Source organism: Aegilops tauschii, chromosome 1 (genome assembly GCF_002575655.3).
Source record: "Aegilops tauschii subsp. strangulata cultivar AL8/78 chromosome 1, Aet v6.0, whole genome shotgun sequence".
Taxonomy (NCBI): Eukaryota; Viridiplantae; Streptophyta; class Magnoliopsida; order Poales; family Poaceae; genus Aegilops; species Aegilops tauschii.
The window spans coordinates 286,256,641-286,267,814 of NC_053035.3; the positions used below are offsets into that span (position 1 = coordinate 286,256,641).

Consider the following 11,174-nt stretch of genomic DNA (forward strand, 5'->3'; position numbering starts at 1 on the left):
AGGAACATGTATAAGTCATGAAGAAAGCAATAGCAACATATTAAACGATCAAGTGCTAAGCTAACGGAATGGGTCAAGTCGATCACATCATTCTCTAATGATGTGATCCCGTTAATCAAATGACAACTCGTGTCTTTGGCTAGGAAACTTAACCATCTTTGATTCAACGAGCTAGTCAAGTAGAGGCATACTAGTGACACTCTGTTTGTCTATGTATTCACACATGTACTAAGTTTCCGGTTAATACAATTCTAGCATGAATAATAAACATTTATCATGATATAAGGAAATATAAATAACAACTTTATTATTGCCTCTAGGGCATATTTCCTTCAAGATATGTCCCTGTAATAATGGGATGATCATACTCGAAGATAGTTCCTAAACTACTAACATTTCATCTACCTATAAAAAGGATAGACACACCTCTATCAAGGATCAAGTCATTCCAGGAGCAATAAGCCCATATCAAGCTAATTAAAATAGATCTACTCCATTGTAATCCTCATATTGATCCATAAAAAATTAGGCAGGGCGTAGGGGTATTACCCACCTGGGAGGCTAAAGTTGGGTAAAAACACCGTGCCACCTTCGTTGCTATCGAGATCCCTTCGGGCACCACTGCTCCCTCTATTGTCTTCCACGATCTCTGGTAGATCGTAAGATTGGTAGTGCATTGATCGTCGACATGCATGATCAGTTTTGCCGCCCAATGCAATGTGCAGATACATGAGAAGTTTCAGTCCAGGTTCATGGGGGTTTTGGTGGCAATGGCGTGCCAATGATGGTAGCTTGGGTGGCATGTGTGGCGGTGAGAGGGCATGATGGTTGAACTATCATTATTGATTTGGTTCGTACAGGTCTCGTGACGATGACCTCTTTTAGATGAACTATGGTTGTTTCATGAAAATTTGAACTTCTACCTTTGATATGTATTGAAATTGCGAGCATATGATCATATTTGTTTGAATTCTTGTCCGCCCATTTCTTTATCACCGCTTTGGTCTTTTATTAGTCAATGATTTATAGATGGAGGACACCCTAACATACCGATTTAGCATTCCATTATCGGATCTCCTAAATGGGAAACATGAAAAGTAATTGAAATCTTGTGCCAACGGGCCATACGAAATTCACTTGTGATAAATCCCAATGATAGTTTGAATGTGAAGAAGAGATATATAGCCAATAGGCAAGCAATTTTAGACTTGATGTTGGAGTAGAGAAATGATTCCTAAGACTTATCCCTACTATACATAAAACTGCTTTTTAGTCACAATTTTTGGGTAACCTACCAGAGATACTCTTACCAACTGCCATAACTCAAGGCATGAGCAAATGCTGTAGTTAGGTTTTATGATTTATGTCCTAGTCAGGAGCAGCGTGACATCGACGACTGACTTTTACGGAGTTACGTTTTACATCCCCCCACACACACACACACGAAATTCGGAATGAAGGAGAAGGGTCTGTAGGACTTTTCATTGGATCCATCCATAAATTGTACCCCTCTGAGTTAAAAAAAGAGTTGCAGCTTTGAACTAAGATCCAAAATAAATGTCACAGCTTTGAACTAAGATTCGGAGTACATATTGTTCTTATAATAGTGTGATGCATTTTTCTCATGCGTTTAGCGAAGATTTCCCAGAAAAGCTAGGAGCATGTGGTAAATTCTTATCCGGTCGGACCGGCAACATAAACTTGCTTCCGTTTTCTCTTTCTCAGCCTGGCCGTGGCCGGCCGCACGAGCTCCACGTCCTCTTCTCCCTCCCCCACACCCTAATCCACTCCATTTCCCTGCTCCGAACACGGCACGGCTCCTCTCCCACTCCCATCCCCCTCTCCAATGGCGCTCGCCTCCACCACCGCCTCCCGCCTCATCAGCCGCCGCCTCGCCGCTCCCCTCCCGCCTCCTCCTTCCTCTTCCTGCGCCGCGCCGCGAGGAGGGGCCAGGCCAGGGCCGCGCCGGTTCGCGGTGCGCTGGGAGGGCAGGCCGAGAGCGCTGTTGGGAGGATTCTCGGACGCCGACGAAGATGCCAGCGACGACGAGGACGAGGAGGATGGCCCCGGCGCGCTCAGCGGTGGGCCGCCGAGGCAGGAGCAGGGGTGCGAGGACGTCATCGAGCTCGCCGCCGCTGCCTTCTCCGGGCCCGAGCGCTGGGACGTGCTCGGACTCGGCCAGGCCATGGTGCGCACACTCCTGTGTCCCTCGCCTTTCTTTCTCACTTTGATACCAATTTGCAAACGAACAGTAGCTTGAACATAAGAAACTGGAAACTTCCACAATAGAAACGTAGGGCATTGACTAGGTTAGGACTCTGAGAACATTTTGGTGCTGTTGTTATTGTAAGTGATTCAACATTTCAACTTGCGCAAGTTTGAAGATGCTCACTAGTTACTACTGACCTGTGTGTGCTCAACGCGTGAGTGTTTCTGCCTATGTTTTTGGCGGTTCCAAACGTGCAACTGACCATCACTACACTGTATTTGTACTATATTGTTCCCTGTAATTGGTTAAGTAAAAAGTCGAACTGAAGTTGTTGTCCTGATGCCAAATGGTGCCAGTAAGCTGTGGTGGCTGTTACTAGTGTCACCGATCCATCTGGTGGTTGTATGTTCATGATTATTTGCTGCTTGTTCCTCTGTGAAAATACAACTTATTTGACAATTGTTGTTTGGTGCCAAATATGTAATGGGCATCGGTATGCCATAATAAGATTAGCTCTTTGGATCAGTGGTAACTTATGAATGGCTTCTTGCTCAAATAGGTTGACTTCTCAGGCATGGTGGACGATGAATTCCTCGAGAGATTGGGCATAGAGAAGGGTACCAGGAAGGTCGTTAACCATGAGGAGAGGGGACGGGTCTTGCGTGCCATGGATGGTTGCACCTACAAGGCCGCTGCCGGAGGCTCACTGTCCAACTCGCTTGTGGCTCTAGCAAGGCTTGGTAGCAGTCAGGCCAGCAGCTACCCTGAGCTTAGAATAGCAATGGCTGGCAGTGTGGGCAGTGACCCACTAGGTAGTTTCTACAGGTAAATTCACTACTCTGACAATATTTTCACTTGCCCTGATCTTGCTGTACTATTGCTGCCAATAAGGTTTTTGGACATTATCTGACATCAAACTGCTGTTTGGATCACGCTGTTAGGCAAAAGTTGCATCGTGCTAATGTGCAATTCTTGTCCAAGCCGGTTAAAGATGGGACTACTGGGACTGTGATTGTTCTAACAACTCCAGATGCACAACGAACTATGCTTGCATACCAGGTTAGTTTCTTCACTAATGGCTTTCCTGCTTTTTACAATAGTTGGTAAACTTGTCTGGATTATGCTGTATCCTTAGACATAAGTTTATATGATCTTTACTCTTTGGGTACTTCAGAGTTGTGGTAATGCCTTCCTGGAAATGTAGCAATTCATTGTTTGGCTTCTTAAGAGCGTATATTATACACACTGTTTATTTGAAGTATGGATAACATTGAGAAAATCCATCTTATATCAATTTTTTCTTGGACAAGTATAGTTTACTTTGTTGGTCATTTATGTAGAAATTCTCCCGGCACTACCTTATTCTCTAACGATGCCCTGTAACTTGTCTTGCAGGGTACATCTTCAACTTTGGCTTACGATTCAGACTTGGCTGAGATAGTATCCAAGTCAAATCTACTGATAGTGGAAGGGTACCTATTCGAGTTTAGTCATACAATTGAAGCCATCAAACAGGCATGTGAAGATGCTAAGAAGAATGGTGCACTTATTGCTGTTTCAGCATCAGATGTGTCATGCATCAAGCGTTGCCACAGTGATTTTTGGTGAGACTAGCCTCCGTGCAGACGATTCCTGTTTCTATGGCACTTGCAATTATCTCGTTCAGTTGCACACACTACAGTCATAAGTCATCGTCCATTTCCTTTGAACTAACAAGAGATCCAAGTTATAAATCAGGAAAAAGAGGTGGCTTTCCACTTGCTTCCTATGGCGGTGATGACGTGCGTCTGCTCTGAAAAGTGCTACATTAGTGGGCTACATATGGCATAATGAACGACATCTAGTTCTATGTGTTGACCATGCACCGAAATTACCAATAGAGCCATATAGATTTGTTGTTAGCATTATTGTTCAGTGGATTAACTAAAAATTATGCTTGTTTGTGATTGCAAGTGCATTTTTGCCCCCACATTCTCTATTTTATGGTAGTATAGTGATATGTATTCCCAGCAGTACTGACTCCGATCCTAAACATTTCAGGGATATCGTAGGAAACTATGCAGACATATTGTTCGCCAATGCCAATGAAGCAAGGGCGTTCTGCGAGCTAACCTCGGAAGAGAGTACCGTGTCAGCGGCGAGATACTTGAGCCATTCTATCCCTCTAGTGTCTGTTACAGATGGTATGCACGGTTCCTACATCGGTGTGAAAGGTGAAGCAATATACATCCCCCCGCCGGCATGTATACCTGTGGACACCTGCGGAGCTGGTGATGCATACGCATCAGGAATCCTGTACGGTATCCTCCGGGGCGCATCGGACTTGAAGGGCATCGGCCTTCTGGCTGCGCAGGTAGCCGCTGTTGTCGTCGGGCAGCAAGGCACGCGCTTGAGGGTTAAGGATGCTGACAGATTGGCTGAATCGTTCGAGTTCCACCTTGACAACTTGGAGTTCTGTTCAGATGCTGGAACGGACCAGGTTCCCAACTTATGATTTTTCCTCCCCCTCAAGTCAAGTCCTCAACAGGCGGCGACGATGGGAACTACCGAGGGCCGAAGTGGGCTGTGCCCCCTTCTCTAGAAGATCTCTTGAGCAATTGTTTAGTTTTACCACTCAGACTCAGGTTCTATATAAAATGGTAAACCAGCACCTCCTTCCTTGGAAGAGCATACTAGCAGGTAAATTCCATCAGATTGCCGGCCCTTCAACTTCAAGCCCCACCGCGACAGGTCGTAGGCACATTCACTTGTATATAGCATCTCATTCCTTTAGTCCTAGCTCATTGTCAGCTCTCTCGGCCTCTGTCACCATTCCATTGCTTACATTTTTGCACGGGAAGGATGCTACATACATTGATACACGGGTATTTTTATTTCAAAAAAGGAACATGATATCATATGTTTGGCTGTAATGTAATGCAGTCGAAAGACAAATGCCATCTTGGTCTAGAATGTGAATAAACTTCTTTCGGCGGAACCTGTGTGTCCACTGACCGAATTCGCGTCAAAGGGGATATGCTTATCATCAAAACTGTAATGCGATCGTCCGACTTTGTTGGATGGGATTGGGATTCGATTGTGGTTGGGTGGGACGTCGCCTTCTGCAGCGAAAGGTATAATATCTTGAGCTACTAGTCAGAGCTGCACTGCAACCAAGTGCAGTTCAGCGACCCAGATTCTCTTCTTTCTGCTAGCCTATATATATGCTACTTGTTCTGCTAGCTTTGTTTCTAGCTTGTTAATTTTTTGGATGCTGCGTGGCGTGGAGCACACTTATGCTTGCTTGTTTGCAAACTTTTTTTGTTTGATTTAGGAACGCCACCTGACTGTAACATGTTTTCCTAGAAATACGTGTCGACCTGCTGAGCCATTGGCTCAACAGTTGGCGAGAGCTGTAGACTGTAGAGAGTAGAGTAGATAGCACCATTTGAGCAGCTCCACCCCATGATAAAGAAAAAGTTTTACATATATACTCCTTTTGAAAACTAATATAAGATCCAGTGATCTATATCCATTTTCCTGACAAGTATTTTCGGACAGAGGGAGTACCAGCTAGAATTTGTAACAAAATCAGGAACATTGAAGGCTAAAGTGGCGAGTTAGTGTGCGCCAAAATTCAAAGTCTGAAGTAGTGTGATCCATCGTCTTAATGTGGCGAGTTAGTGCGGATCCGGAGTAACGTGGCAGAAATTTCATGGGCAGCAGTTTTAATTCTCCTGGGATTCATGATGCGCAAGCAAATACCCGTTACGCCCCTGCCTACCCCCCACCGCCTGCTAGCATAGGCCGTAAATACAGCGGCAGCCAGGGGCAGGCGTGACAATTCCGGAAAGGAAAGGAAAACCCCCACGGAGACGCACGCAGCCCTCCTCTACTTGACTCGGAATCCAACAGCACGAAACGAACGCACCGCTCGCTTCCGCCCCTCCCCAACCTGCGTACCCTCCCCCCACCGCCGCGCCGCCCGCCTCGGCTGAACGACGGCCGGGCCCTCTCGGCGGCGGCGATCGACGATGGTGGTGGCCACGGAGGAAATGGCGGTCTACTGCTTCGACACCCTCGTCGCCCACTACAGCGGCGAGCAGCCGCCGCCGCCCGCCTTCGAGGAGGGCGTCCAGTAAGCCTCCTCCTCATCCTCCCGGGTCGCGATCGGCCTCTCCCCTCCACGCCGTAAAGGATGGGCTATCACGGCGGTCTGGCGTGGTTTCCGGTCAATTTCGCCGCGGATTTGGGGGAAGGGCGTGCCTTTTTACGGCGGCGAGAGTGGATTTGGGCGTTTATTGGCTTGGATTCGTCGAGTGTATTCGCTAATTTCAGATGCAGAGATTATCTTAAGTAGATAGGAGGAAATATTTTAAGAAACACTCCTTCCCTTCACAAATGTAAAGATGTTGCAACTTTTTTTTGAATCGGATGTATATAGACACGTTTTTAGTGTGTTTGTTCACTCATTTCAGTCCACATGTAGTCCATATCGAAATATTCAAAACATCTTATATTTGTGAATGGAGGGAGTAATATTTTTTGGCCTTCCAGCTTTTGGTACTGGTTCATATCCTGCCATTCGTAAAATGTCGTCAGAGTTCCATCACAGTATTGTAGGTTTATTAAGGCCGTTTAGCTAATACGGTAGTTTCTGAAAAAACGTTTTAGTGTTATCTGGCAAAACATATATATACATACCATGCCTGAGCTCAGTGGGTTAAATCTTGTAACTTCAGCCCACTGTTTGTCACCTGGAAGAAGGCTACCAATGGTTCCGAGCCACGCCTAAGGGGATGCATTGGAACTTTGGAGCCCCGTCAGATTGTAAGTGGCTTCAAGGATTATGCGCTGACAAGGTAACTGTTCCAAGGACATAGGATTTCCATGTGCTTAGTATCAATATTTCCCAGAAGATTTTCTAGTGCACTACCAGGAAGTGTCACACACTATCTATTGATTGGATTATATTAACTACGCAAGATCTCACTTGTAGTGCCCTGAGGGATCGGCGCTTTTCTCCGATACAGTCCAAAGAGCTGCCATATTTGGAATGCACAGTTTCTATATTGACTGAATACGAAACTGCACTCAACCACCTTGATTGGGAGGTTTGCTCCTACATGCTATTAACTCTAATTCCATTGGTGTCTATGGTCTTACAGCCAAAAATTCGCATCAACGCTATTTTCTTATGAGACTGCAGGTTGGAAAGCATGGTTTAATTATTGAGTTCACCGATCCTGACTATAATGTAAGACGGAGTGGAACTTATTTACCTGAGGTTGCTGCCCATGAAGGTGAGCACTTATCAGCTACATATCCCTCCATTAATATCCCTCAGTTCTTAAAACTGCTATACACAGTTACATAATCAGCCCAAAACCTGTTGAAAATTTCTATTGAGTTACAATGCCATTGTGTTGTTGAGAAATTTGTCTCCACATTTTGGCTTTGTGTATCTCTATTTAGAGTCTGCCATTTATCTAGCAAAATCAACCCTCCAGTCTGTACCCTGTTTAGATATCAAGTACTACCTCCGTCCGAAAAAGCTTGTACCTCAAATGGATGTATCTAGCACTAACTTGGTGCTAAATACATTCATTTGAGGGACAAGCTTTTTCAGACGGAGGGAGTACTCATCACAGTTTACTCACTTGCTTGAATGTATAAAGAACCTCGATGCAAGAGAGCCTCAAAGTGCCGGATATGTTAACTTCATGGGATTTCACAATATCACATGTCCATATGGATGAAATAAATAAAATTGAAGAGCACGGGAGAACAAATAAAAAGCTTTTAATCAATACATTCCCATTTTAGTTGCCTCTCTCTCGATATATATAACATAGTCCTGAGATACCTGGCAGGATGGACACAACTAGAGACCATTGACTCGCTCATGAGGAAGGCTGGCTACAATGGCACCATCACTGAGTCTTTGAGGAAGAAAATCCGCGTCACCCGCTACCAGAGTACCCTGTACACCATGCACTATGGTGAATATACTGCATATGTCAAGAAGAACAGAGGTGAAATTAACGGGGAACCCATAGTTAATGGATTCAAACCAGGCCAGTGATTTATCTGTACTGTAGCAGGTACTACAACTATTTATAATTTGGCTTGGAAGGAATTGGCGTGAGAATTAGTTTAAAACAAATCAATTCTAGTCATTGATCTGCCATCATGCCATTTCATTCCAAAGAATGTGGGGTGCCATGTCAACAGCCCTCGTGTCATTCTGGGACACAAATTAAATGGTGATGGTTATGTATCTGTAAGCATATGCACTTTGATTACAAATAATTGTGTGAAATTAATTGATTTAAATTGTTCATTCACTGGTTATGATACCAGTAATCTTGTCTTGTTGCTTGAGATTTGATCTGGAATCTTAGTCAAAAGCTCAAACATAACATTATTGACAAGAAAAATACAGGATGAACTCACAATCTGATGTTTGTTGTGACCAACTGAAGCATGTAGAACAATTCTGAAATTACTTGGTACTATGGCAGTGCCCTTCTGTTCCTTTCCACTCTAGACAACTGGAGGCAGGCACCTCACACAAAGAGCAATAACACTGCATTGTGTAGAACAGCAAATTATTTGTACTGGAAAGGAATTTGTTATACTTGCAAGCAACCTTGGATGGGTAGTCAGTCAGGTTACCTTGCAGCAACGGCTCTCATTCGGAGTTGTATCAAACGGGTAATTTCCACACAAGTTCCTTGGATGCGGATAATCCCTAAGGGCCACCTAGATATTTATCATCATGGAGCATATCAGAGATTTTGCCACATTTATATGGATTCAACATCATAAAAGATTGAACAGTTCTTGAAACACAAAATCTGAACCATTTGTACTTGGCAGTACTGTTATTTGTGGAGCTTAATACATCATTTCTCAGTGCAAGCATGCTCAGATTACTAATACATAGATGTAATATAGCAAGAAGTTGGAAAGCCAGTTCAGAGAGCCTCTTTCGCTACTACGACAACGTAGTCACCGTCTTCATCAAAATCACTTCCTTCAGGGCTGAGTCTATCCATCTCTGGGAGATGGTCATACCCATCTTCTCCAACACGCTCATCGGCACCATGATCGTCATGCTTTATTGGCGAAATGACAGGAACAGCAACAGCAACATCCTCAAAGTATTCAGATTCAGACTTCAGCAGCGGCTTGTCAGGGATGGTTTTCTCCTTGAAGAGTTCATCCGTGCCACTGTTGTGCGTTATCGGCGACAAGTCAGGAATGACGACCTCCTCAAAGCATTCAGACCCACATTTCAGCGGCGACATGTCAGGGATGATTTCCTCCTCGATGGGTTCATCCACAGCACCGGCATCACCTTCAGTCTCACGCTTTGCCTGCGACATGCCAGGATTGACGACCTCCTCGAAGCATTCAGAGTCACACTTCAGCAGCGACATCTCAGGCATGACTTCCTCCTCAGAGAGTTCATGCTCATCGACACCACTGGTGCCATCTTCAGGTTCGCATTTCAGCAGGGACATGTCAAGAACGCTGTTGGGCAACGGCACGTCGGGGATGGCTGCAACAGAGAGCTCATCTGCGCCGTTGCCATCTTCAAGTTCGCTCTTCACAGGGCACATGTCAGCGAAGAGCCCCCCAAAGGGCAATTCGGAATCGGACATCACCAGCAGTGGCTCGCCAGGGATGCTTTTGACATCAGGCTTGGCCTCAAGAGGCCCCATCTGATGGATAGTTGGTTCATCTTCTTCAATCTTCAGAGGGTTATCCAAGCGATCCCCAGCAACGCGTCCATGCAGGCCGCCATTACCGTTGGCGCGTCCATCCAAAGTTTCTGCGGAATGCTCCGACCGATCTATTTCCACCTTGACTTTGATATACAGGCCATGACAGGAAAAAGAGAAGATGTTCCCGTGGTTCATGAATTTTACATCACGGGGAATATGGTTAAGAAAACAAACAATTTCCTTGGTGCCTTTCGATTCATATGCAGCTACCGAGTTAACAGAACAATAACTGATCTGACCTCCAAAGGAAAATTAATCGGCCAGACATGTATGAGGGGTAGAAGATAATGAGAGGAAGAGAGAGTGAGAAAGAACCTACCGGGCCTTTGGCCGCAACAACGACCACATCGTCGTCGTCTGATGCTTTGAGATTCAGCTTCTTGGCGAACTCGGCGGGGTCGATCTCGCAGCAGTCGTCGTCCTCCTCGGCGTCGAGACGACCCCCTCCGATCTCCAGTATTTTCACCATTGCTGCCCTTCGCTGTTTGAGCTTCTCCTTGCTCTGCTCGGTTGAATGGGCGATTGCCATACGGGAAAGGTGGAGGCCTTTATATACAGCGGATAGCAATGCCTGATTTATGATCGCATTGAGAACAGGTTGCGGAATCCCAAATGGCACGCTTGTGACCGAGGAGCCTCGTGTGGGAATCGAAGGGACTCTGCACCAAGTCATCAATATACCACGCATTAGGCCCTTCCCCATGGAGTGTGAAGTTATGGTGCACGCGTTTAGAAGTTTCAAAAAATTCTAAATAAAATCTGTGAAAAATTTATGTGTTCACTACGGATCCATGAAAATTTGTTTTCAACGATATAATTGTAAGCTGTAGAAAAGCACAAAGTTCCGCCCCCACCCCCTCCCCCCCAAAAAAAGGCCTATTTAAAAATACTTTTGTCTATGGCACGTCTAGGTAGGTGTGCACAAGTTATTGCATATCTAAATGACACAATCAAGCATAAAATGCAAAGAAAAAGAAAAAAAAGAAAATATCACACGAATCTTCACGTAAGATCAATGACATAGGATTTAGATGTGCAATACTTATGACACATCTAGATGTGCTTTAGCAAAACTGATACTTATTTGTCTTTTTCTCGTAGGCCACATGTGAAAGTAAAATGTTGTGAAATTTTGCACATACATAGCACACATGTGTGCGTTTATAAAAAAACTTATTTTTTAAGGGTTGTAG

At 44.9% G+C, this 11,174-nt stretch overlaps 3 protein-coding genes across 3 annotated transcripts; 2 read left to right on the top strand and 1 right to left on the bottom strand.

Moving 5' to 3' along the window:
* The first annotated feature begins 1,703 nt into the window (after window positions 1–1,703).
* Window positions 1,704–5,029, top strand: LOC109781145 (uncharacterized). Its single transcript, XM_020339751.4, has 5 exons — window positions 1,704–2,188; window positions 2,769–3,034; window positions 3,151–3,268; window positions 3,605–3,813; window positions 4,250–5,029. The coding sequence occupies exons 1-5, from the start codon at window positions 1,847–1,849 to the stop codon at window positions 4,701–4,703; spliced, it is 1,389 nt and encodes a 462-aa protein (XP_020195340.1). The 5' UTR covers window positions 1,704–1,846; the 3' UTR covers window positions 4,704–5,029.
* A 1,056-nt stretch (window positions 5,030–6,085) lies between these two features.
* Window positions 6,086–8,531, top strand: LOC109781147 (uncharacterized protein At2g38710). The gene is made up of 5 exons (XM_020339752.3): window positions 6,086–6,326; window positions 6,931–7,050; window positions 7,188–7,302; window positions 7,398–7,491; window positions 8,062–8,531. Exons 1-5 carry the CDS (start codon window positions 6,223–6,225, stop codon window positions 8,271–8,273), a joined length of 645 nt encoding a protein of 214 aa, XP_020195341.1. The 5' UTR covers window positions 6,086–6,222; the 3' UTR covers window positions 8,274–8,531.
* A 61-nt stretch (window positions 8,532–8,592) lies between these two features.
* Window positions 8,593–10,747, bottom strand: LOC120976582 (uncharacterized). Its single transcript, XM_040403715.3, has 3 exons — window positions 10,301–10,747; window positions 8,867–8,953; window positions 8,593–8,777 (listed from the first exon to the last, which is right to left on the bottom strand). Exons 1-3 carry the CDS (start codon window positions 10,682–10,684, stop codon window positions 8,694–8,696), a joined length of 555 nt encoding a protein of 184 aa, XP_040259649.1. The 5' UTR covers window positions 10,685–10,747; the 3' UTR covers window positions 8,593–8,693.
* Between the last annotated feature and the right edge of the window lie 427 nt (window positions 10,748–11,174).

Excerpts from the sequence above, each read along its gene's own strand:
- LOC109781145 (XM_020339751.4), top strand. The coding sequence starts at position 1,847 with ATGGCGCTCGCCTCCACCACCGCCTCCCGCCTCATCAGCCGCCGCCTC. Across the intron at positions 2,189-2,768 it reads TCGGACTCGGCCAGGCCATG|GTTGACTTCTCAGGCATGGT; the intron begins GTGCGCACACTC and ends TTGCTCAAATAG. Across the intron at positions 3,035-3,150 it reads CCACTAGGTAGTTTCTACAG|GCAAAAGTTGCATCGTGCTA; the intron begins GTAAATTCACTA and ends TCACGCTGTTAG.
- LOC109781147 (XM_020339752.3), top strand. The coding sequence starts at position 6,223 with ATGGTGGTGGCCACGGAGGAAATGGCGGTCTACTGCTTCGACACCCTC. Across the intron at positions 7,051-7,187 it reads AAGGATTATGCGCTGACAAG|TGCCCTGAGGGATCGGCGCT; the intron begins GTAACTGTTCCA and ends TCTCACTTGTAG. Across the intron at positions 7,492-8,061 it reads TGAGGTTGCTGCCCATGAAG|GATGGACACAACTAGAGACC; the intron begins GTGAGCACTTAT and ends GATACCTGGCAG.
- LOC120976582 (XM_040403715.3), bottom strand. The coding sequence starts at position 10,684 with ATGGGGAAGGGCCTAATGCGTGGTATATTGATGACTTGGTGCAGAGTC. Across the intron at positions 8,954-10,300 it reads TTGTTGCGGCCAAAGGCCCG|GTGGCCCTTAGGGATTATCC; the intron begins GTAGGTTCTTTC and ends ATAAATATCTAG. Across the intron at positions 8,778-8,866 it reads ATGAGAGCCGTTGCTGCAAG|TGTTATTGCTCTTTGTGTGA; the intron begins GTAACCTGACTG and ends TACACAATGCAG.